The following is a 22,486-nucleotide window of genomic DNA, read 5'->3' as shown; positions in this document are numbered from 1 at the left end:
ATTAACTACCTACTAACTTACTAAAAGGACATCAATAATAAGCACTATCTATATATTAGCTGCATAAATAGTGTACCAGGTCCTCTACAGAAATATTATCACAGCTCTCTGAAAGGCCATACATCAATTGATCTTGAATTCTTAGAGTGGTTATTTAATAAGTCCATTCTCCCGTCGCAGGAGGAGTGTGCTGTTATTGAACCACTAACAACACGGCGCAAATTCTGTGGTAAGTGGTTCCCAACTACTTTAAAACTGCTTGGCAACATTCGGCAAACCAATTCTAAACTACTTCTAGACTTTGACCATGTTCAAGGCCCCGGCAAGCTGGAACATATAAAATGCAGTGTAATCTTTACTGCATTGGTACCAGTTAATATTCAGGAAACTCTCTATATCCTCTTTACTTTACATGGAATTCATCAACATCCTCTACCACCACCACACAAGCCACCGGAGTAGATTTTGAAAGGGATTGAATCAATAATTAGAAATATGCGGAATCCAAGCCTAACCCTTGGTAAGTTGTCTAATACTATTTGATTACTGTTCGATAACTAGTTACCAACTACTCAATAGCAAAATTCCTACGAAGTCCTGAGTCAGAGGCTTTTTGTCAACAGTATAATGCTTCTACACCAGCTGAAATACATGCCTCCCTTTCTAATATTGACAGAATATCTGCCATTATACAGAAATAATATTTACTTACATATCCTGAAGGCCAGGATTTCAATAGTGTGGTATACATATCTAACATAAACCCTACCTTGAAGGTAAGATTATAAATATTTTATAACTAGTTGGGAGCTGCTTTATAACAATATCTAGCAATATATCTAGAAGAAATACCGTGATCCTAATGGCATTATAATATTATATATCTATAAGGAGCAGATCATGCTTCTAAACAAGTTAACCTTATTTGAAGTTGATATGTCCTACAAAAGGATAAGACAAAAAAACATGAATGAGGTAGTTTTTGCAACCTACCTACATGAGCACGGGAAAAGTAGGTATTCCATAGCCAGTTAACAACTACTTGGAAGCCACTTACAAACTACTCTAGTTATCACCTTAATGTGTGTGTTTACGAACCAAGAAACTACAACAGGCTACTATCTTTTATTCAAAAGAGTATTTACTCTTGTTGAGAAAGTAACAGGTCAACCTGTGGAATTTAATTCTATCCATGGAAATAGAATATCTGGAATTATTGTTGACATGGACACGAAATAATATGCTGGTAGGTCAATCATTAATCAGCCACTTGGGAATTACTTGATAAGTAGTTAACAACTAGCTAGGCCTGGCTCGATATCTTAAAGAGATTGATCCCTACCATCGTTCCCTATTATGGCAACTACAGAGCATCATTATTTTCTGCCGGGTCCATTTTTTCCGGACTATTACTGAGATTGTTGGTAATGACAATAAAGGAACAGGCGTGTGGAGTCGCATGGCAAGTCTGGTTGATTGTAAATCAGAGGAGGATTATGATCAGTTATGTGACTTACTTGCAGGTAAGTGTTTCGTAAATATTTGGGAGGTACTTATTAACAATTTATCCTAGTATATAAGGACCCAAAAATTCAGAATTGGGCTCTCTATAAAAAGAATGCAGTTATTAAAGCTGGGCTTAACAAAAACTGCTCTAGGATTCCATCATCTTTGTATGATTCTATATGGAATTATACTAATTCAGCAGAGCAGTCACACCATAATGCAAATGCTGGTGGTAAACAGCTTTCATTAATTGAGGCTGTTCAGAAGTAAGTTATTGGCTTACTAACTACTTCCTAACCACCTCCTAATCACAAACTAACTACTTGCATTAATATAGCTCTGCAAAGCTTGACAAGCAAGATATTATTTAGTATCAAAACCATGACTACTTTGGAGTTCATCACTTGTATAGGACAGCGAATATGGAAGCTAATTACCTACGCTATTTAGCTTGTGAAGGTAGGTATATTCTCTATCAATATATTATATCAGCAATTAACTATTCTAGAATCTCGAAAACACTGTCAGTCATCATCAGCACATTTATCTTCACGATCTGGTTGTACGTCACGATCACAACCAAGGTTAATCTGGTGTGTGGATAATATCTCTGCCAATGCTTAGCAATCACTTAGTATCTACTTGCTAACCACCTTATAAATGGTTAGGTCATCTTCTTCAGAAAGCCTTATAAGACCCTCAGAGGATACATTATCTTTTGAGGAACAGCGGCAGGCCTTGGAGCTGGAGCAAATTAAGATGAAGCTGAAAAAAGAACAGGAAGAAATTCAGGTTTTGCAGCTTCAAAATAAGGAGAAGGAATTAGAGCTTATGGAAAGACAGAAGAAACTGCAGGAAATTGATTCATAACTAGCTATAAACTAACTGGTAACTTATTAGAGAACTTCTGATAATTCAAGCTCCATAACGCCTGACAGAACTTCTAGTTACTACGAAGATGTATCTCATTCTTTGTCTTTGTCCTCGTCCTCCTCTAGATCATTCTCAAAATAATGGAAGTGCTCACAGGTATTCTGATCCTTGTAGCAGTCCTTAGCAGATGGATATTTATTGCAGGGTATGATATGGCCCAGCTCTTTGACCTTCTTGCGCATGTTAGAAATATGAACCTGAGTAGTTAGCAAGCAGCTATAAAGTAGCTAACAGGTAATTAATCTTACTGTTCCATCCTTCTTTCAGGGCAGGGAAGGTAGGGCCGCGGACAGGTCTGACTTGGACTGGGTTTGTAGATTGCTGATAATTTGCTGCTGAACGGCTTCATGTTTATCTTCAAGGGCAACTGGCCGGTGTGCATCTTGCTCGGAGAAGAGGCCCTTGTACCATTCTAAGTAGTTAGAAAGCAGTTGCCAGGTAGTTGGAGATCCTCATGTATGCCCAGATTAATCGTCTTGTGAGCATTGCGACCCCCTTTGCTCTCCTCTAATTTACAGTCATGCTGATCGCGGAGATGGGTTCGGAGATTATTAGTGGTAGAGAATGGCGACTAAGTAGTTGTAAAACAGTTAATGAACAGTTGACAAACAGCTAGAAAATAGTTGAATACCCACGCGATTCTTCACACAATCTTCGTAGCGACAGAAGACTTCACCATAGTATATGACAACATTCTGATTCGCATCCTTGACGCAGTAAGGACTTAGCAAGTAGTTAATTGATAATGTAGTGATAATGAAGCCTCACGAATTCCAAAGCAGGCAAGTCAAGCTTGCCACTTTTCACTTCTTCTTTATATTTTTTGAACCATTTGTTCTGTCCAATCAAAGACATTGTAGGAACCTTTTTTCCAGTCAAAAATGATTGAAAACTAGTTGCAGGCCTGATGATCGCAGCTTCAATGTGTACGGTAAGCAGATGAAATTCTGAATTGACGGGTAAATGACACTGTGGTTCAGATGACTCTTAATTTGATCACGTGCAACTTAGCGAGACACCCGACATATTTTACCCGCCGCCTCACCTGTGTACTCACCTGAATCAGGATCACAAGGCACCTTTTGCTGGGATCGCTAGGATGCCGCTAAAAGCTTTACAAGGCAACAAATCAAACGACGTACCGTTCCAAATGACGAGAAGGCATTGTACATACAAGCCGGAAACATCATTCTCTGCTGACAACCAGATATCAAACGATATGGCGGACGAAGACCAACCGGACGAACCAGCCACAATGGAAAATATCCTACCAGGATTACTTCGCCAAATACGCGAGGAGATAACTAAGCAAGTACGCGATGAGGTAAGACGCGAGACATGTACAGAGCAATAACAGTCTCCTACCCAATACTTATACCAAGAAATTAATTAAATTGCTCCCTATGATCGAAATGCAGAAATACAGCAGCGAGATTTGATATATTACAAGCAACAAGATATTCAGAAACTAGCCAACTCAAGATTCAGAACCCAAAAACAGCCTGTTTTGCAGGGCCGAGATAACTATACCAAATAGCGCGATTCTATCCTAAGGGACGCCCATATGATTAAAGCTAAGAATATCCTTGACCAAACTAACCCACCTAATAACAGCAATGAAATCAATATTGCCTGCTGGGATACAAAAATAAGATTATATATACAAGGATTCTCCAGTCAATTACGCCGCACGTACAAGAAACAATTAGCTGGGAAGACTCTACATTAGCGGCAGAACTATGGGCCAGAATAACATCAACATATGGCCTATCAACAGCCGAAGAGCGTCTTATGACTGTCAAAGCCTTGCTTGACATTAACCCACAAGGCAATTATCCGGCAATGATCCGGGATCCTCAACAAATTGGAGCAAAGCTCAAATGTATGAACCTAATCTTTGATAACATTTTTCATGATATCTTCCTATGCTCCCTAGGCCTATGGCAACAAAGCTTTATTTATACAAAACTTGACAAGTTCTTCTCCTGCGGCCGTGGACCAATCAAAAACCTAGATATTGCAGCATTGGCAGACCAATTAGTGGCTTGATCAGCATCCTCCAACAATAAATATATCCCACAGGATCCGCAAGAGTTCAGGCTTGAAAATAAATATCGTACGAGCCTCACAGAGCAAAAGGATCCTTCCCGAGCAAAACGCGATGATCAGGAGTCAAAGCCTACACGTACAGAAACCCTATGTCAAGCATGCGGCAAAGGATATCATAAGGCTGATAATTGTTGGACATTGCATCCTGAAAAGGCGCCTAAACGCCATGGAAACCAAGCACTCGGAAACCAAGCGTCTGGAAACCAAGCATCTGGAACCTCTAATAATAATAAGAACCAACAACTAACAGGACAGGAGCTAGTCCTACGGAACCATCCGCAAGCCAACTCAATTGCCATATCTGTTAAAGAGCCTATCTTAATAAGGAGCCCCAATGGCTTTTAGACACCAGTACAGTCTTCCATATATCTAATAAGTATTATATTTTCAGCAACCTCCAAGACCACAAGGCATTTATAGATGATGTCGGTGGTTATATGCATCAGATTATTGGAATCGGAACTGTATTAGTTCATGGGATAGAGGTTCCAGATGTCTAATATGCACCTACAGCAAAGGCAGACCTGCTGTCTTTCAGCCAACTAGATAACCAGGATTTTGATATATCTATATATAGCAATATTAACAAGAAGCATTTCTATATCACATCACTAACAGGAGCTTCCCTGGATGCTATCAAAGAGGAAAATATATGCCTATATCAGGTCAAACAGTTGCATATGCAATACAGCTAACCCTATACACAAAGAATACCCAAAATAATATAGTACCTATAGCAACTATGGAGGAATGGCATCAGCACCTATCCCATATTCATTTCCGAGCCATATTGAAGATGGCACAACAGAAAATCATCAAATCAAAGGCCCAAAAACCTTGGCTTTCTGCGATATCTGTCGACAGGCTAAGGAAAGAAGAAAAAGCTCCAAGGAGTCAGTATTACATGCTACAAAGATCCTGGCACAGATCTATATTGATATTGCAGGGGGTGGAGCAATATTAGACTGTAAGGATGAAGAAGCCCCTCCTGGTATCAGGAATATTCAATATTTCTTGCTGATTACAGACAATGCAACCTGATATCAATGGGTTTATACCCTTCAAACCAGAGATGAGGCTATTCCCACCTTCCAGGGATGGCTCGAATATATCAAAAACCAAGGATATAGCCCACCAGCTTTCGTACGAAGTGATCGCGAATTTATAACTGAAAATGTCAAGAAACTATGCCAAAACTATAGCCTATTTTGGGAACCAACCGCTGTAGACTCCCCATGGCAAGATGGCGTCAGTGAGCGCGGAATACAGACAGTTTTGCAGTATACACGGGCAATGTTATATAACTCAGGATTACCATGCTGGCTATGGCCGCTGGCTTTACAGACAGCTGTTTATCACATAAACTGATTACCTATAAGGGTCCTCTTGTACAATGATCGACGGCCTATGGCACTAACCAGCGATCCAGAAATTCAGCCATGTGCCCATTTTACGCCCTATTCTGCCTGGATCAATGGCGATGCCAATATCAAGCATCTTGTCAAATTTGGGTCACCTGCTTGGATGCACCTACATGGAGCTTCAAAATATGCTAGCAAGCCAACCAGCAAGATCGACCCAAAGGCTAAAAAGGTACATGTTGTCGGATATCAAGGCTCCCATATCTATGTTATTTGGGACCCCGAAATCAATCAACTCCGTGACACCAGTAATATCTTGATCAAGGAAGAATTCAGCCCTCCACAGAACAAGCTGTACAAAGCCACCAAAGCTGCCAAAACTATTAAAGCTACCAAAGCTGCAGAACCAAAAACCAATGGAAAACCTTCCTATACAGGATATATCAGACATTACCTCCAGAGAAGAGCTATACCGACCTGCCAAAGGATTTGCTATCCTAAAATCTACTAAATCACCTCTACCTGAGCCCAAATTGTATAATGAGGCTATTAAAGGCCCTGAATCAGCCTAATGGCATGCAGCAATGCAGGATGAGATCAATACCTTGAAACAAAAATAATATTAGGATTTGGTCTGAAAATCTGACATGCCTGCTGGCACACATACTATACCAGGAAGATGGGTTTATAAAAAGAAGCTTAATCCTGACAACTCCATCTGTTACAGAGCATGATAGGTAATCAGGGGGAATCTTCTTGATAAATCAGAATTTGAAGGAGCAACGTACGCCCCAGTTGTTGATCCTATTACTTCACGTATCTTTTGGTGTCAGCGCCCAAAAAGGCTGGCATAATATCAAACCAGATGCAGTCCTAGCATTCCTAAATGCAAAGCTAAAAGGCCAACTGATTTACATGCACTAACCACTCAGATTCGCGAAGGGGAGCCGGGAACCCTAGTTTGCCTGCTCCACCAATCACTCTATGGCCTAACCCTGTCCGCGCGCCTATGGTACGATGATCTAGCATATCTTGGATCTATAGGATTTAAAATCTCCCCGCATGACCCAGGCCTATTCACACATACTACGGAAAAGCTCTCTATCACCACCCATGTTGATGACTTCATGATTGTTGGTGAAAAGCCCCAGAACGCCGTACAAGCGCTTGAAAGCTTGAAATCCCGATCTGAAATCAAAGAAGTGCCTGCATTCAAGCAATATCTAGGCATGAATATTAAAGCAACATCTACTGGCATCCACCTATCACAGGAGGATCAGATTGATGACCTCGTCAACTCTTTCAGGCTCCATAATGCCCATCCTACCAAATCACCCCTTGATCCTGGAACAATTATCGATGATGCTCCGGATCCAAAAATCAATATCAAAGAATACCAGCGTGGTACTGGCGTCTTGCAATATCTAGCTACAAAACTAGGCCAGATATCAGCTGAGCTGCCTCCGTCGCTTCTCTCTGCATGTCAACCAGAAGATTTTCCAAATCTGGATACAATAGCTCTTGCGGGTGAGCCGGTGCCACAGGGGTTAGCCGACGCTTGGGTGAGTAGACACTTACTCAATCTATATGGGCCTGCAGAGGTACGCACCTCTGTTTCTTTTCCAGAGGAAAATCATTAACGGGACATGACAGTGCGGCATGATCTCAACCGGTACACGCCTCTTCCCTCGTCAAAAAATCACTATCGGCCTGCCTCTGCCGGGAATGAACGCATATTTATTCAACCACCGCCGATGCCCAGTTCCCGCTGGGGTTATAGGGGAGCTGTATCTCTCTGGGGAGCAAGTGACGCCAGGGTACTGGAATTTCAAGCATAATGCGGCTTTCACACACGACCCCTTCTCTCCAGGCCAGATTATGTATCGAACCGGCGACCTGGCGTACTGGGACTCCTTCAAGAACCTTGTATACGTCCGCAGAGTGGACAACCAGATCAAAGTACGCGGTTACCGTGTTGAACTTGAGGAAATTGAGCACGCGCTGGGCAGAGCCGATAGCCATGTTCGGAGCGCAGCGGCTATCGTCGTAGATAATGTGCGGATAATCGCATTCGTCGCGCCAGAAACAGTCGACGCCTCTGCCCTCCGTCGACAACTGGTTACCTTGCTGCCCAAATATACCAGGCCCACCGAGATCTTCGCACTCCCATCTTTACCGACGTCTGCGAATTTCAAGATCGACCGGCGGGTGCTGCTAGACCTGGCGAGAACAAACAAAGGCCAAGGTGAACTGCCATCTACACCGACAGAGACTCTTATTGCGGGAATCTGGAGAAATTTGTTACAGTCTCACTTAGACCCGACTCGGGAAATCCACCGCGATGATGATTTCCTGGGCATTGGCGGAACCTCGCTGCTCTCAATCGAGGCGGCGAGAAGCATATCTACCGCACTAGGCCATCAGATTCCTATCTCGGTACTCATTCGGGAGACCATTTTGTCTGACCTGGCAGGCAGGGTCGATGAGTATAGCAAAACCGAGCACGGCACCACCGGCTCGTTTGCATCCTATCTCAAGGCAAACCCTACTCTAGCCGAGGACGTAACTACACCTTCCTACCTCGAAGAAGGACTCTTCCATCTCTACTCACAAACGAGCACGAAAAGTGCATTTCGCGTCGCTGTTCAGTTCGTCGCTAACGGGATTGTTAACCATGAGGCTCTATGCGATGCCTTTATAGCCATCATCCGCGAAGACCCCATCCTCCGAGCACGCTATTCCGCCGAAGGAGGTGTTCTTCGCCGGACGATTAGTGAACAGGTTTCCCCTCCCAAATTTTACGTTGGGAGTGCGATTAATTCTGAGCAGCTTGAGGATCTTGCTAACAAGCCCTTCAACCTTGGATCGGATCAGCTTCTGCGCGTTGTGATCTGGAAGAGAGATACAAAAACGACAGTTATTATAATTGTTGTCCACCATATTATCACGGATAAAGCTTCAATTGCTCTTATGCTACAGGCTTTGACCCATAACTACCATGCTGCCCTTGGAAGACTTTCAGCAACTCATAACCCGTGCACCAGACTATCCGAGTACCAAGGCAACTATATAACGTGGGCGCAGTGGCTGTGCGATACCGGAAGCACCAGAGGCAGCACAGAAGCAACGCGCAAAAGGGAAGTGTTCTGGAAATCCTATCTTCGTGATATAACCCTATTGCCGGCTCTTTCTTCACTCTCTAGCAAGACTGCCTGCCACGAGGGCACTCACCGCTCCAATCTCATCCCATACCACGCAGGAAAGCCGTACTCACAGCTCGCCATCGCAACAACAGCGCTTTCTCTCCATAGCGCATTCCAAGCGACTGATATGGTCTTGGCTGTCCCATTTGTCAACCGCGACGACGAAGCCACGGCCACAACCCTCGGACTGTTCGTTGATCGGTTACCTATCCGCCTAAACCTGAATAAGTACTTGGAGTCTGATAGCATACTCCACCAGAATAAAGACACATTCGTCGCAGATGTATCAGATCAGATAACTGGTGCTGTGGATAATTACCTGCCTTATAGGCACATTGCAAAACTCCTGTCTGACACGACCACGGATACGGACAGCCTTCCTGCTGAACCCTTCTTCGCCGCGATGGTCGTCTACCATTGGGCCTCTGATGCGCTAGAGAACAGTTTTAACCTCTAACTCGAACGGAAATTTCACTTTGGGCGGTGATGATAATGGCAGCACTGAAGTTACCGTGCGCAGCTGTCCTCTCCGCCCTCGTGGCGCAATGCACCCCCTAACGTTTGAGTTCACCGAACAAGAGGATGGCTTATTGTGTGTGCTGGAGTTCAATCCTGTTCTTATGGCGGATGAACATCTTACAGTCATTCTGGAGGCGCTTCCAAGGGTTCTTAGTGGTCTGGTAAAGGGACTGGGACCGCAGGATATTCTCACTGCCGTCACAGTCGGGCAGAGCAGTGCCGGGTTAGCAAGGGCTTAGCTTCTTAATGCAGCGCAGTACAACTTATAATATACAGATAACATTTCTATATTGAACAAGCATCTCTTTGTGACTACAAAGTCAGCGTCTCATCCTCCTGTTAATATTCCCGTTTGGCGGTTGGCAAGCAGAGATATATATTTTCGCAACATTTGGATCAACAATGCAGGAAAAGAGCCAGATCATTTGTCTCCGGGGAAATTAGACAAACTATATATATCCATAAGCTACTCTTTTATTGCCTATTCTTTTGCAGCATACGTACTAATCAAAATCCGGGTTCCCAGATATTGATAAAGACATATCTCGATGTATCCTTCTCCTACCCTTCTTAAGGTGTTTTATACAACTAATTGATGGCATGCGACATAATTTACCCGTCACACCAGCTGGAAAAATCAGACGCATCGAATCGTTTCGCATTCAGGTGTCGTAGCTCAGAAATATCTGGGGTATGTATGTCTGTCTATCTACAGACAAAGCTTGGAAATGGAATGGCAACCTGGACTCTCTGAGATCAGGTTAAGCGGGCTCGCTCAAAACAGAACAGAGGAGAAGCAACAGCACGAGACATTCAGAACCAGCTCAACCCGACTTGACTCAATATAAATCAAGCACTAGACTCGCCTTTCCTTTCCGCAGAAAGAAGCTCAGAACTGTCCAGATAGACAATTGTCAGCGACGCTTCAATCCTCTTGCTCCCGCCAAAGAGGAAGTAGTTCAGGAATAGAAGAGACGGGATACTCACATTGTTCCCTGCAGCACCCCAATAGTTTTCTTCTGCTCCTCTGTCCGTTTCCTCAGCGTAGCCAACTCTGATGCTGCTGGTATATTCTCTGCCGCATTCTCATTACTCCGACTCCGCGACACAACCTCTTCATATGATATAGCTCGCTGTTGGAATTTAAATGGGCCCTTCCTGTTTCTTGTCAGTTCTAGTGTCTCAAATATTCCATACCTGCAGGCATGGGGTATCAGGACGTATGACGTCACATATCGTGGCCACGAGGCCGGCGTTCCGAGCCGGAACGGAAGCGTGGGGCGTGGGGGGACTAGGGCTAGACGGTAGGTACATACTCAGCTAGAAACCCGCGTGGTGTCTGCGGTTGTGACTGCGATAGCGTGTGGTTCGAAGTTTGTGTTGCATACCGAGCCGGGACAGCGATTGAGAAGGGACGGTGGTGTTGTTGAAGAGCAGAGCTCGAAGACACAGAGCGCTGGAGGGTCGGGCGGGTAGCGTTAAGGGCCATGATGACGTTACTAAAATCTATACTGTAGACAAGTGCGTTGCAATTTCCACGCCGGCACGAGTATTAGAGATAAGAGTGAGTTATATTAGCCAGTCGAAGAATGTGGTCTAGCTTAAGAAATCATTGAAGTATTCAAATGAAGAGTGTTTATATAACCGCTCTCGAGGTGTCGCCATTCACGTGATTGCGTATCCTTCCTGATGCGGCGGCTATGATGCAGTGGAGATGTAGAGGCGAACCAGAGCATTTTGGGAAGCACAGGGGAATGTCTGATTTGCTGGATAACGCGGACCAGAGTCCTCCGTTTGGCCGTGCGGGCTACTTTCCCCAGTTCTTCCCCGCATTCGCCTCCCGACAGGGACACTACTGAGTCTGAGGACCGGGGTTTCTTATGGTGGCCATCAGTAGGCGCTTATTAGTGGATAAGAGTGGCTGATATCATCAACATACAGAACAGCAGACTCTGGGCACAGAATTGTGGAAAGCTTAGCAGGAACGTTTCATGTATAAATCATCAATTGTACAGTACGGTGAAAGTATATACATGTTACAGACCATACCGGAACCCGCTCTGCAACTCCCTTGCAGCCGCGATGTCAATGCCCTCTCTCTCCGCGATCTTCTCCAATACCTTCTGATCCTTCTCCGTCAAGACCGCATCGACATCCTCAAATCGTTCCTGGCGCTTATTCAACGACTTGAGATGGAAGTACATGAAGATCGCCATGAGCCCTCCGATCACCTGGAGAGCAATGCAAACACCCATGGCCGGGCGGTAATACGGCCCGTCTGAGTCGCGGTAAGTGAATGGCGTCCAAATACTGGCCGAGTTGCCGACGGAGTTGATGAACGCGTACGCGGCGGCGCGCTTTGCCGGCGGCCGGGGAATGGCACCCGCAACCCAGGAATAGACGGTGCCGTTCTGGGCGAAAACGAAGATCATGAGGAAGAAGGAGAAGTAACGGGGTCCGAAACCGTCAGTTGTCATGAAGATGACGAACCCGATGATGGTGATGGGGATGGGGTAAACGAAGAACCAGAAGCGCGATTGGTAGCGGTCGGAAAGGTGCGAATGGATGAGGGAGTAGATGACCATAAAGATGTAGGGCGGTGCGACCAGAAGGAGGGAGATGGTTTTATTGTACCCCAGCGTGTCGGTCAGTGTCGGGAAAAAGTTCTGGAACCCGCTGGCGCCGGTGATGGCCATGTAGGCGATAGCCAGAGCGTAGGTCTTGATGTCTGCAAATGCCATCTTGAGGCCCTTGACTTGGCTCCCTTTACCGGCTTTGTCAACGTCTGCCTGAGCAGCTTCAATCGCAAGACGCTTGACGGCCACGTGCTTCATTTCCTCGGGGAGCAGGCGCCAGTTTTCAGGGAAGTCCGGGAGCACGACGCAGACCACTAGACCAATAAAACAGGTGATTGCGCCTTCGATGATGTACAGCCATTGCCAGGCGGACAGGCCGCGCGCGCCTGCCAGGCCATCGAGAATGCCGGCTGCGATGAGGTTTCCGAAAGCACCGCTGAGCAAGGAGCCGGAATAGAAAATACTCATCCGCAGAGCCAGCTCCTTCTTGGTGTACCATTTAGACAAGTAGAACAGCACTCCAGCAAAGAATGGAGCCTCTACCAGACCGAGGATGAAGCGGCAGGCGACGATCCCGGCGTAGTTTGTGACCTGGCTGGTGACGGCGGACACCAGACCCCAGGCGACAATGAAGAAGCCGAGATAAAGCGACGGGCGGCCCATGTAGTTCAGGAGCAGGTTTGAAGGGACTTGCATGAGGATATAGCCGACGAAAAGAATCGACAACCCTACTTGGTATTGGTTCCCGACCAGGCCGAGGTCTTCTGGGAGGCCTTGCAGTTTTGCGGCCGGGTAGTTGTTTCTGATCCATTAGTCAGGCCAAATTTTCAAGATAAAAAGCCCGCATCAAACATACCTATCAATGTAATTCATTAGATACACAAGAATCACCAACGGCATGATAATACTGTCAATGCGCCGCCGGAGCTTGCGCTCAATCGCCAGCTCCTCTGGTGATAGAGTAGCGACATGGCCGACCTCCTCATCGTGTGTGATGTTGGCCTTCTCGACAATGTCGTCGGCCATCGTGTAATCTGGAGTAGGATGTAAGTGGAGAGTGGTGTTGAGATTCGTAACCTGCGTGACTTAACCAGGGTCCCGTAACGACTTTATACCCACGATCAGCGGGTCATGGAGCATCAGCATGACCATTTCCTCCCCGATCAGGTTTCATTGTCGAGCTACTAGCAACACAGCAGGTCTGGCGGACTCCCGAGTCTGGGGAAGGGTCCCAGCGGCGCGCCACAAGAGTCTAACCGCCAGCTGTGATTGGCCCCGCAGCAGCCCATCTCGACTTCCAGCGAAGGTGGGCAGGCGTTGCATTGGGGATGCGGAGAAAGACCGGGGGCGGGCCACCGAAAAAACGGGTGGATGCTCTCTCAGCCAATCGTTCGCACGGCGGGGCCCTTGCACCCACACCCTTGCAAAGCCATTCAGCCATTTTGCCAAAAATGCTGGTCTTCCGCATAACGTGGGGGTCGGAGCATCTCCGTAGTGGGCAAAGAAGGTTTGATTGTGGAATCCGCCACCGCTACAAGTGGCATTCCGAGGACTGGTGCTCAGTGTGATAAGGTGTAACTTGTAAGCGGTCTGCAGGATCCCCGCCTTTTCCTCAATCATCGCCTGCCCCCAGGCCTCATTGGGTCGTTGAGGTCGATGGAGAGATGGACCATGATTACCTGCTTTGGAAGCAGTCCAGACGTCCGTACGCTCCGGCTGACCAGACATGGCTAATGCGTTGCACCCCGACCGGAACGGTAAGTCTTGCGCCTATTCATCACCATCGCAGAGTGTCCGAGTGCCCCAATTTAGCCGTACTCTGTTTGAGTGCCGACAATGCAGACGTCACACCATCCAAGACATGCTAGTGAAGCGTTCCCGATCGTGGAGCCATCATTGACAACTGGCATCGCCCTCGTATCAACTCGCAGCATCTCCGACTGTTTCAAATGCTCGGCGCAACTGTGCGATTGCATGATGCATCGGCTTCGAACTCGGCACTTGTGTTAAGCTCCGCCCAGGTGTCTTGATCAACAGGGGAGAGGTTGCACGCTCGCCAGGGGTTTGAGCGCTCGCAGGGAGTAGCGCAGGAAGCTCGTGCAGTTCAAAGCACAATCAACAGCCTTAAAAAACTCGCAGTCACTTCTGATTGTTAGTCTCAGGCGTGGAAGTTTGTAGATAGAGTCATAGAGGTTCCAACGGATCAGTATTCGTCTTGGCCCTGCCAAAATTCCTCGGCATCCCGGAGGGAGCTAGATTGTCTTCCAAGCCATTTGTGCCTCGGTCCCATTTCGGAGACTGTCCGCTTGGGACTGAGTGATGAATTCTCGGCCGGTTGGGCCAATAATGCTTGGCGGATTCGACTGTGTTGGCGAAGAACAAACCCCGAGCAGAAGCCAGTCCAGGTGCAGAAAAGCAGACGAGGCGCCAGCAGACCTCCTTAGCGCTCTCTGGTCGGAGCATCTCCTTGAGGCAATTGGTACTGAGGCTGCAGTCAATCGCAAGTGGCCTCTCGGCTGTACTAACAGGCGAGATTAGTTTCAAACCAAGCTTTGAGCAATATAGAATAGTCCCGAAAGTGCAATCCCAGAGGATGCGCATGTCATTCCAGATGCCAGCTGCTTCGACGTTGCGCGGTGTCTATATACATCATATCACTATTCACAGGCAGACTTCTATTTCCAAACCCAAATCCAACTAAATGTCGTCACTCATACACGTAGCCACCCGTGTCGGAAGTGCACCAACACTTAGACGCTCGTCCTAGGAGGCGAGTTGTGCCGTACAGAAAGCTCCGCCATACCGCTTCCCCAAAGTGCCAAGGAGTGACGCTTCTCGACCAGTTTCAGAACTTCCCAAAGGAATCTGCGTTCGGGACCACCATCTGGGAATGCCTCCCAGGCGACACGAACGGGAAAGGCAAGCCGGTTGATCATATTACCGGGGGATTTAAGAATGTACCACTCAAGGCTACGGCAGATACCGCAGGCGAGCTGATACTGCTCTATTGGGCTGATACGGTCTGTCGGCCGCGTATCGACGGAAGATAATATGAGACAGGAGGTATAGTAAATGCACATAGTCTGTGTCAACAGGAGGTCGGGGTATTCAAATTTCGTAGGCGTGATAACGGCGCCCGTGCGGAGGTCTCGACAGCGGAATACTGGAAAAGAGGCCTCGCTCTCATCCGCCGCGGGAACCTCTCGTGGTGGGCCGTCAGGGTAGCCGTCCACCCAGTTAATTTTCCATAAGGCGAAGCGATCTGTGAGGTCCCCGACTGCATTCCAGAACGCGGTTTGTTTTACAGACCTCTCGTGCGCACTGAGGATATTCGACTGGATCCCGACTTGTAGCTCGTCGTGCTGTGATAGGATTCCCGGTATTTCGACCGCCAAATCGAGCAAGTAATGAAGGATGTTTTTCGGAGTTGTGCCGGCTGACCAGGGCACTGTCTTCCATTCCTCCCGCGCAAGAAACGACGGTTTTCGGGCGGTAAATGATGCTGAGACCTGCGATCCGTCAGAATCGTCCAGAAGTTGGAAATAATCTAGCGTACCCAATACGGACGAAGTTCAGTGAAAATGAGGTGCTCCACGCCAAACATATGGTTTTCTGGGCCTCGATGCTGGATCAGACGCAACGCGCCCAGAACGTGGGCTATCAACGATTCTTGGCCAGTGCGTTCCACGCTCTGCCACCAGTTAGACAGTTCATTTCCAACGATTAGAGAAATACCTCGAAAGCCATCAATAAGACAACTGTGGCCAGCGTGGACTCCGCCTTACTGCGTTCTGGGTCCAGTAGAGCTTCCTGTAAGCTCCGCAGAACGCGAGGATACCCCGAAAACCCCTTAACCTCGATTGTTTGATTCTGCACAGAACGCCCGAAGAAGGAATGACTGACGGAGTCGAAGGCATCGCGAAGGATGGGCGAAAACATGCGAATTTCGGCAGCTCGTCGTATCGCGCCAGCCTCGCCAGCTTTGGCATCAACTTCAGGACTGAAAGCATCGACAAACCGCTCAATAAAGATATCCAGCACCGATGACGACGAATCCATGCGACAAATCGACCCATAGGCAGAGTCAACGGTATCGCTATCTTCGGACGATCCTCGGCTAAACCTACGTGGAACTATCAACAGCTCGTGCTCCCCGTCCGCGCCGGATATACCATCTCCGCCGACGTTGTTGGTCTCATTATATGCTGCTCGTTCTTGATATTGTCAGACTCTGTGTCAGTCTCTTTCAGTCGAACCAACGTACCTTCCGTCCATGGTTCGGTAGGCGGGTCCCGCCGACTCGAATCCTCCCCTCTGATCTCGGCGATAACACGCTCCAACACATCTTCTGGCGCGGATCGGATCGTATTAAAGAGACTGCGCAGCTGTTTCAAGCGTCGTTGCGACGGACTCGAATCTGATGAATTAGTTTCTGCCCGATAAGATACTGCTAGTAAAGGGAAAGCTTACTTTCCAGTCGTGACTTCAAATCTCGGATCTCATCGCGCAGGTTACGGATCTCGTCCGCCTGGGAGATCGGCTTGAAATCTTCCCCCGGAGCGATATCGTAGACGCACTGCGACGGGTATCCGTGTGTACAGCATGCGTGGCAGGGTTTCACGCGATCACACTAAACTTGATCAGAAAACAGTTCACCGAAACTCAACCAAAACCGTTCTGGAGACCCAACGCACTTTCACCTTGCGGACGCGGCACACTTTACAAGACCTCGATTGACGAGAACCCGTGGTGGAGCTGGCTGGCCGTCTGGGGAGAGTTTCCGACATGAGCAGCGCCCGTCAATGGTAGCTGTAGCTCGCGAAGATTGAGCTTTGAACAGGAAAAGGTAGCCAGCTTCATGCGAAACGGACCAACGGCGGCGCGAAATGGAGGCATTTGAGATCAGAGCGAGCTCAGCCGAGATCTCTTGGGGCCTTGGAGCGCCAGTAGTGCTTACTCGTACTCGATGACAGCCTGGCAGCTGAGCACGGGCGCAGTGGCACTTGTGGTGGGGAGGTTTCGCCGTTATGGTGGGGGACCAAGGAGCTGGCTGCAGCCGGCCGGTTAAGCATGCAAGTCAGAATCGAGATGCAGCACCCAGCGTTTTGCGAGACCCCGATTTCAATGGCCACTCGAGTCTCAACAAGCGACAATTCCAACACTGGGCGGTGGGAAAGGAGGTGAAGCGGTGTTGGTGTTGTGAAGGGATGGTCCTAGTGTGAGCCCCAGAGTGATAGCCATTTTGGGACTAGCGGCCATGCGACTCAGCCAGCCATCAGCTCAACCAAAGGCGACGATCTTCACAGGAATCACAGCCTTCTGCCTTGGACTCATCGAGTAAGCCAATCCAATCGGATCGTTATCAATCATCATCTTCGTCCTCGATCATCTCAAGAACCGCCAGTCGAGTATCGCCTGCAGACTGAGGATGAGGCCAATCCAAAACAACGATAAAGTACTTTGACAGCGGGGTTCACTGGGGTTGACCTGTCATCCTTCCGATCTATCCGCGCTCCGTGTTTGGTGGGTACAGGCCGCCAGACGGGCTCCTCCATGCCAGCCTTGTCAGGAACGTTGCAGTTTCGTTGCATTCACTCAGATTCCTCGGCATCGAAAAGGACGTGCAGTGCTAATGGAAATCTCCACGTATTCAGGCCTATCCGCACTTGATTCATCGCACAATCGCTACGCCACTGCAACCCGGCGTAAAACCCGAGTGTGCGTCAGACTCGACGGCATGGATTGGGATCTCTGAGGGTTCTTGCTTGTCTGCCAGTCAGTACAAATTCGGGTACAAGGTCGGACAGGCTTGCCTCCATTTGTGACGGGATTCAATAGCGCATTGCGCCCGTGATCGTGGGTAAACAACTCCAACGATAACCGGGATATCTTCGGCGCTGGGCAGTGGGTTATATAGGGACAGGAGAACATATCTCAAATGCTTCTTTATTCCTCCTGCCTACTGAACCCCTGGGAATACGCGAGCGAAACACGGAGTTAGCATCTGCACATCGCGCAGGCTTTCCATAGTCTCTGCTTGTTGCCTATTTCTGTGTACATTGCAAGGCATGACGCTCTGTCCAATTCTAGCTGCGAGTGTCAGACGGCAATTGAGCTTGGGGGACGGGGTTCGAGGACAATGTAAATTGAAACCTCAGCGATGAGTGCAGCGCAGTCTGCATCTGACCCAGGCCCGGAGTCTTGATTCTTCAATCTTGCTTGAATTGTACGGTTGCAGAACGCCCAGTTGATCTGTCAATTTTAGATCGACGAATGATAGTCGCAGGATGGTATGGGCCTTCGTCGGGAATCGATAGTGTAAAGTAATCATGAATCAGGATTCAGAATGGATCTGATTATTAGCGATCATCACACAGCCTCCACAGACGCATCCACTCGGTCGGTGCGGAATCAGCTACACTCCTTTTCGACTGTCGGACTTTTGTTGTTTGATCTTCAGCTTCTCATCTTTTGCTTCTTGGTCTTATTGATCTTTTCCATATTTATTGTTTCTTCACCTGCATTTTTCCACAGCGTCCATTCCTTCTTTTGAGACTATCCCAGGAAACGGGGTGTTGACACCATCATACGCTCGTTTGCATCGCAACATTGTCGCTCTTTAATATCTCATCAATACTGCAATATATTGTTAATTAAATAATCCTAATAAAGTCACCAGAAATGCGCTTTCAGACACTCCCAGCCCTGGCCCTGGCCCTAATAAACCTCACCACCGCAGGCGCCACATCAATAAACGACTTTTCCTGCCGCTCCGGGAACAACAGCAACCCCATTGTTTTCCTCCACGGCCTTGGTGCAACCTACTATGAAGACCTGAACCTGCTGCAAGCCTTCCTCCAAAACCAAGGCTACTGCACCTACGCCCAAACCTACGGCGCATACGATGGGTTCCCCTTTGTTGGCGGTCTGCGGCCCATCGCCGACTCCGCATCTGAAATAGCGGCCTATATCAGGGAAGTGCACGAGCAGACGGGCGCAGATAAAGTCGATATAGTAGGACACTCCGAAGGCGGAATGCAAGCCCTATATGTGCCGAAATTCGAGGACGGGATTGCCGAGATCGTAGAAAGGATTGTTGCTATTGCACCACCGACGCGCGGAACTACATTCATTGGGCTGTATAACCTAGCTTACATCCTTGGCGATGCGTCGAGAGTGCTCGTTAGCCAGCTACTACATCTTTTCGGTTGCCCTGCCTGCGATGATTTAGGGCCTGACGGGGCGGCTGTGGAGCGGCTGAATGACGGGACGCCGATTGTCCAGAGTGGAACAAGGCTGACGGTTATTGCGTCGAAGTTCGATGAGATGGTTACGCCGACCTCGACGTCGTTTGTGCATGAAGAGGGGGTGCAGAATGTCTGGGTGCAGGATTTTTGCCCCAACGATCCCGTGGGTCATATTGGCGAGGCATATGATTTGAATGTGTGGAATATTGTCAAAAACGCGCTGGAGGATCAGATTGACAGGAGCTTTCCTTGTTCGATTGGATCACCGGGGAAGTAATCAGGAGTAAGTCACCATGTACTTAAGGGAAATATGTACGCAATTGAAGTGATAAGGGAATGGTCATCATCGTTCATTTCATAGCCATCGTGGAGAATTATGGAAGGTTATATGCTACGTTTGAGGTTTCTTGATCTCGAGGGAATCTGGGGAGGGCGCTTCTTGTACGAGGTTGTGTCCGTCGCTTGGGAGATTAGCGGTGTATTGTACAGCTGGGAGCAGACTTACCCGAGTTTTCTGTTGGGCAGTAACAAAGTCAGTATCACAATTGGGACCGCGAAAGCCAAAGCCGCGATTGTAATGTACCTACACTGGTTAGTTTATTGGCACAGTGGGTACAGGTACCATACCCCATGACATCGGAATACTACCAAAAGTCAGCACGTGCCCACAGGTATCCTTGACTGAATAACTTACAGCTTGGTTCACAGCGGTCCGCTCAGCAGTACCCCAGTCCGGTAACGTCCCAGTAATAGAGTTATACAGCCTCGTAAGCTGCTCCGCACCCACATTTGTGCCTAGATGCACTCGCAGCCGATTTCGCAGCTGGCCAGTATAAATCGCACCCGCCACGGCTGATCCTATTCCATTCCCCAAGAAGGTACCAAGCATAACCAAAGACGTGACTTGGGCGAGTTCTGCATGGGGTACCGATATCTGGGCGGCTACAATGATGATTGTTTCGATAATGCCGCTGCCAATTCCCTGGACAAGTTGCACGACGAACAATTCCGCAATGGAGCTCTCATTTGTACGCAGGCGAACCATAACCCCATACCCGATCATGCGGATGACAGCGCCCGCAACGCCGATCCACTTGTACGTTCGGTACCGATACATGAGGAGCCCCGTCCCCATGCCACTTAATGCCTGCGCGACTCCGTTGGTGTAGGTCAGGAACTGGGCGTCCCGAGGGGAGAAATTGTGCGACACCATCGACCAGACGAAGAGATAGGTATGTGTTGCTCCGTAGCCGATATTGTCAATGCAGCCCAGAAGAACCGAGATAACGACGGACACTGTCCGGAGGTAGCGCACGGGGACGACCGGGTGTTGCGAGACATATTTCTCGTAAGGAACTAGAGAGATCAAGACCAATGCGCCTAGGACGATCAGAGCATCCACCCAGGGCGTCGACCATCGATCAGTCGCAGTGGCGGCCAGGGTAATCGGTATCAGGACCAGCGCAAACCCGCCGCTGAGAAGGAGGATGCCGCCAAGATCGATCCGTGAGCAGAAACTGTACATTGTGAGTCGCTCATTGAGTATGAGACCCGCGTTTTTTGCGCGCCGCTGGAGTACCAGAAGAGTGATGATAATGAAGCTTGCGCAGAACGGCATCAAGATAGCAAACATGCCGATTCCCCAGCGCCATCCAATTCCATGAACAACGCTGTCGACAATGAAGGCGGAAACCCACGGCGTGACGAGAAATGGGATATAGAGAATGTTGTAGGCGAACCCTCTCCAGCGCATAGAGGACAGATCCGAAACAATGGTAGAGTTAAGGATGGCCATTCCCGCCTGACCAACGGAGTAGAAGACGTAGCCGCCAGCATAAGTGCTGAATGACTTCGACGAGGCGCAGAGAATATAGGAGAGAATATAGAAGGTAACAGTTATGATGTATGCTTCTGCTCGCCCAAGCACGTCCGATAGCTTGGCGATAGGCGGCTTGCCGATAGCGGTGATGATGCTGGCAGCGGTGTTAAGGGTCGCCAGCATCCCAAGCTGGTGGAAATCAGATGTCGCGAAGTTTCGATATGTTCCCACTGTCGAATTGTCGAGCTCATAGATGATCATGACCATGGCCAACCCCGCGTACATCAAGTATTTCCCCTTCTTTCCGCCAACCGCTTCGACAGCTTTGATTTTCGTCACTCCAGCGACCTCGGCCTCGTCCTGCGGCGTCTTCTCGGTGATCGCAGGGTCCACATTCTTTGCCCAGGAGTACGGCCAGTTTTTGTGAGATTGCTGCTTCATCCTTTGGACGGAGATCTCATAGCTCGACAGAGAGCACGTGGAGCTCCCCGACCATACGTCATCCGGCATATTAGAGTAAAGTGAACATGCAGTGGACGTACAGAAACTCGAAACCAGCGATGATTGAACGTCTGAACCGTCGGTTGCCTTTCGATTGAAAAATAAATGGCAGGGAAAGTGAAGGAATTGAGAAACTTGGAACACCAGGTCGATCACAGATCCAGTCACTCAGTAGCCACAGCGGAGCCGTGGTCTGGTTGATCGCCGGCGACGGGCTAAGACCCCATCAGGTCATTCGTCATTCCGACCGAAATACGTAAAGGACTTGCACACCCTATATTTATGATTTATCCGTGTGTACGTCTGCGGCACCGGCCGATTTGGCGCAGATCAACCCTTCCAATCGGTGAACAGTGAGCAAGCGCTCCAGGGATGTCAATAGAGGCGGTGCGAGTCTTGGGGGAAACCCCTCACTACACACCCAATTGAACTCTGCCTAGGCTTCTTGGCAAGCTGGTGAAGAATCATGTTGTCTCTACTAGTGCCGAGTCTCCGCGGCCCAGATGCTGCTTTGTTGGCGATACATTTCGCATACATTTCTGGGAAGCAGGCGTGGTCGGTGACAAGGCTGGCCTACACATACCTATGACTCAAATTTCGTCCCGGCCCTTGGCTCCTAGGTCTGTCGTGACCGAACACTTCTATTCACATTGTTCTTGACCAGATTGTTCTAATTCCTACAAATAGCCAGCCTGCGATACGATTGCCATGT

General features: G+C 48.3%; 9 protein-coding genes across 9 annotated transcripts, besides 2 other annotated features; 5 read left to right on the top strand and 4 right to left on the bottom strand.

Moving 5' to 3' along the window:
* Positions 1–5,886: part of a sequence feature (contig 1.196 1..7287(-1)) that runs on past the window's edge.
* ANIA_09475 (uncharacterized protein) lies at positions 496–1,877 on the top strand (the record flags this gene model as incomplete). Its single annotated transcript, XM_863764.1, has 7 exons — positions 496–520; positions 724–776; positions 980–1,012; positions 1,446–1,523; positions 1,659–1,673; positions 1,747–1,772; positions 1,844–1,877. 7 exons carry the CDS (start codon positions 496–498, stop codon positions 1,875–1,877), a joined length of 264 nt encoding a protein of 87 aa, XP_868857.1.
* Positions 3,362–4,488, top strand: ANIA_09476 (uncharacterized protein; the record flags this gene model as incomplete). The annotated part of the gene is made up of 4 exons (XM_863765.1): positions 3,362–3,370; positions 3,506–3,763; positions 4,117–4,321; positions 4,376–4,488. 4 exons carry the CDS (start codon positions 3,362–3,364, stop codon positions 4,486–4,488), a joined length of 585 nt encoding a protein of 194 aa, XP_868858.1.
* On the top strand, positions 5,792–6,420 carry ANIA_09477 (uncharacterized protein; the record flags this gene model as incomplete). Its single annotated transcript, XM_050612160.1, has 2 exons — positions 5,792–5,796; positions 5,928–6,420. 2 exons carry the CDS (start codon positions 5,792–5,794, stop codon positions 6,418–6,420), a joined length of 498 nt encoding a protein of 165 aa, XP_050468108.1.
* Positions 5,887–22,486: part of a sequence feature (contig 1.153 11..403022(1)) that runs on past the window's edge.
* ANIA_08504 (uncharacterized protein) lies at positions 7,037–9,870 on the top strand (the record flags this gene model as incomplete). The annotated part of the gene is made up of 3 exons (XM_676681.1): positions 7,037–7,471; positions 7,563–9,555; positions 9,620–9,870. The coding sequence occupies 3 exons, from the start codon at positions 7,037–7,039 to the stop codon at positions 9,868–9,870; spliced, it is 2,679 nt and encodes an 892-aa protein (XP_681773.1).
* Positions 10,615–11,215, bottom strand: ANIA_08503 (uncharacterized protein; the record flags this gene model as incomplete). The annotated part of the gene is made up of 2 exons (XM_050612159.1): positions 10,948–11,215; positions 10,615–10,789 (listed from the first exon to the last, which is right to left on the bottom strand). Exons 1-2 carry the CDS (start codon positions 11,118–11,120, stop codon positions 10,615–10,617), a joined length of 348 nt encoding a protein of 115 aa, XP_050468107.1. The 5' UTR covers positions 11,121–11,215.
* ANIA_08502 (putative MFS transporter) lies at positions 11,644–13,262 on the bottom strand. The gene is made up of 2 exons (XM_676679.2): positions 13,064–13,262; positions 11,644–13,009 (listed from the first exon to the last, which is right to left on the bottom strand). Exons 1-2 carry the CDS (start codon positions 13,231–13,233, stop codon positions 11,668–11,670), a joined length of 1,512 nt encoding a protein of 503 aa, XP_681771.1. The 5' UTR covers positions 13,234–13,262; the 3' UTR covers positions 11,644–11,667.
* Positions 14,793–17,103, bottom strand: ANIA_08501 (protein socA; the record flags this gene model as incomplete). Its single annotated transcript, XM_676678.2, has 6 exons — positions 14,793–15,716; positions 15,764–15,898; positions 15,943–16,421; positions 16,472–16,624; positions 16,678–16,783; positions 16,936–17,103. The coding sequence occupies 6 exons, from the start codon at positions 17,101–17,103 to the stop codon at positions 14,958–14,960; spliced, it is 1,800 nt and encodes a 599-aa protein (XP_681770.1). The 3' UTR covers positions 14,793–14,957.
* ANIA_08500 (lipase family alpha/beta hydrolase) lies at positions 18,889–19,731 on the top strand (the record flags this gene model as incomplete). The annotated part of the gene is made up of 1 exon (XM_676677.1): positions 18,889–19,731. One exon carries the CDS (start codon positions 18,889–18,891, stop codon positions 19,729–19,731), a length of 843 nt encoding a protein of 280 aa, XP_681769.1.
* ANIA_08499 (putative siderochrome-iron transporter) lies at positions 19,846–21,783 on the bottom strand (the record flags this gene model as incomplete). Its single annotated transcript, XM_676676.1, has 2 exons — positions 19,846–20,037; positions 20,149–21,783. 2 exons carry the CDS (start codon positions 21,781–21,783, stop codon positions 19,846–19,848), a joined length of 1,827 nt encoding a protein of 608 aa, XP_681768.1.

The sequence above is a fragment of the Aspergillus nidulans genome, chromosome V (assembly GCF_000011425.1).
Source record: "Aspergillus nidulans FGSC A4 chromosome V".
In the NCBI taxonomy this organism is placed as follows: domain Eukaryota; kingdom Fungi; phylum Ascomycota; class Eurotiomycetes; order Eurotiales; family Aspergillaceae; genus Aspergillus; species Aspergillus nidulans.
Note: the sequence above shows the minus strand (reverse complement) of the source record. Positions and strands in the feature narration are given on the sequence as shown.

Bases quoted from the DNA above. Each gene is read 5' to 3' on its own strand.
- ANIA_08502 (XM_676679.2), bottom strand. From the start codon at position 13,233: ATGGCCGACGACATTGTCGAGAAGGCCAACATCACACACGATGAGGAG. The intron at 13,010-13,063 runs GTATGTTTGATG...CTAATGGATCAG, and splicing joins CTAATGAATTACATTGATAG to AAACAACTACCCGGCCGCAA.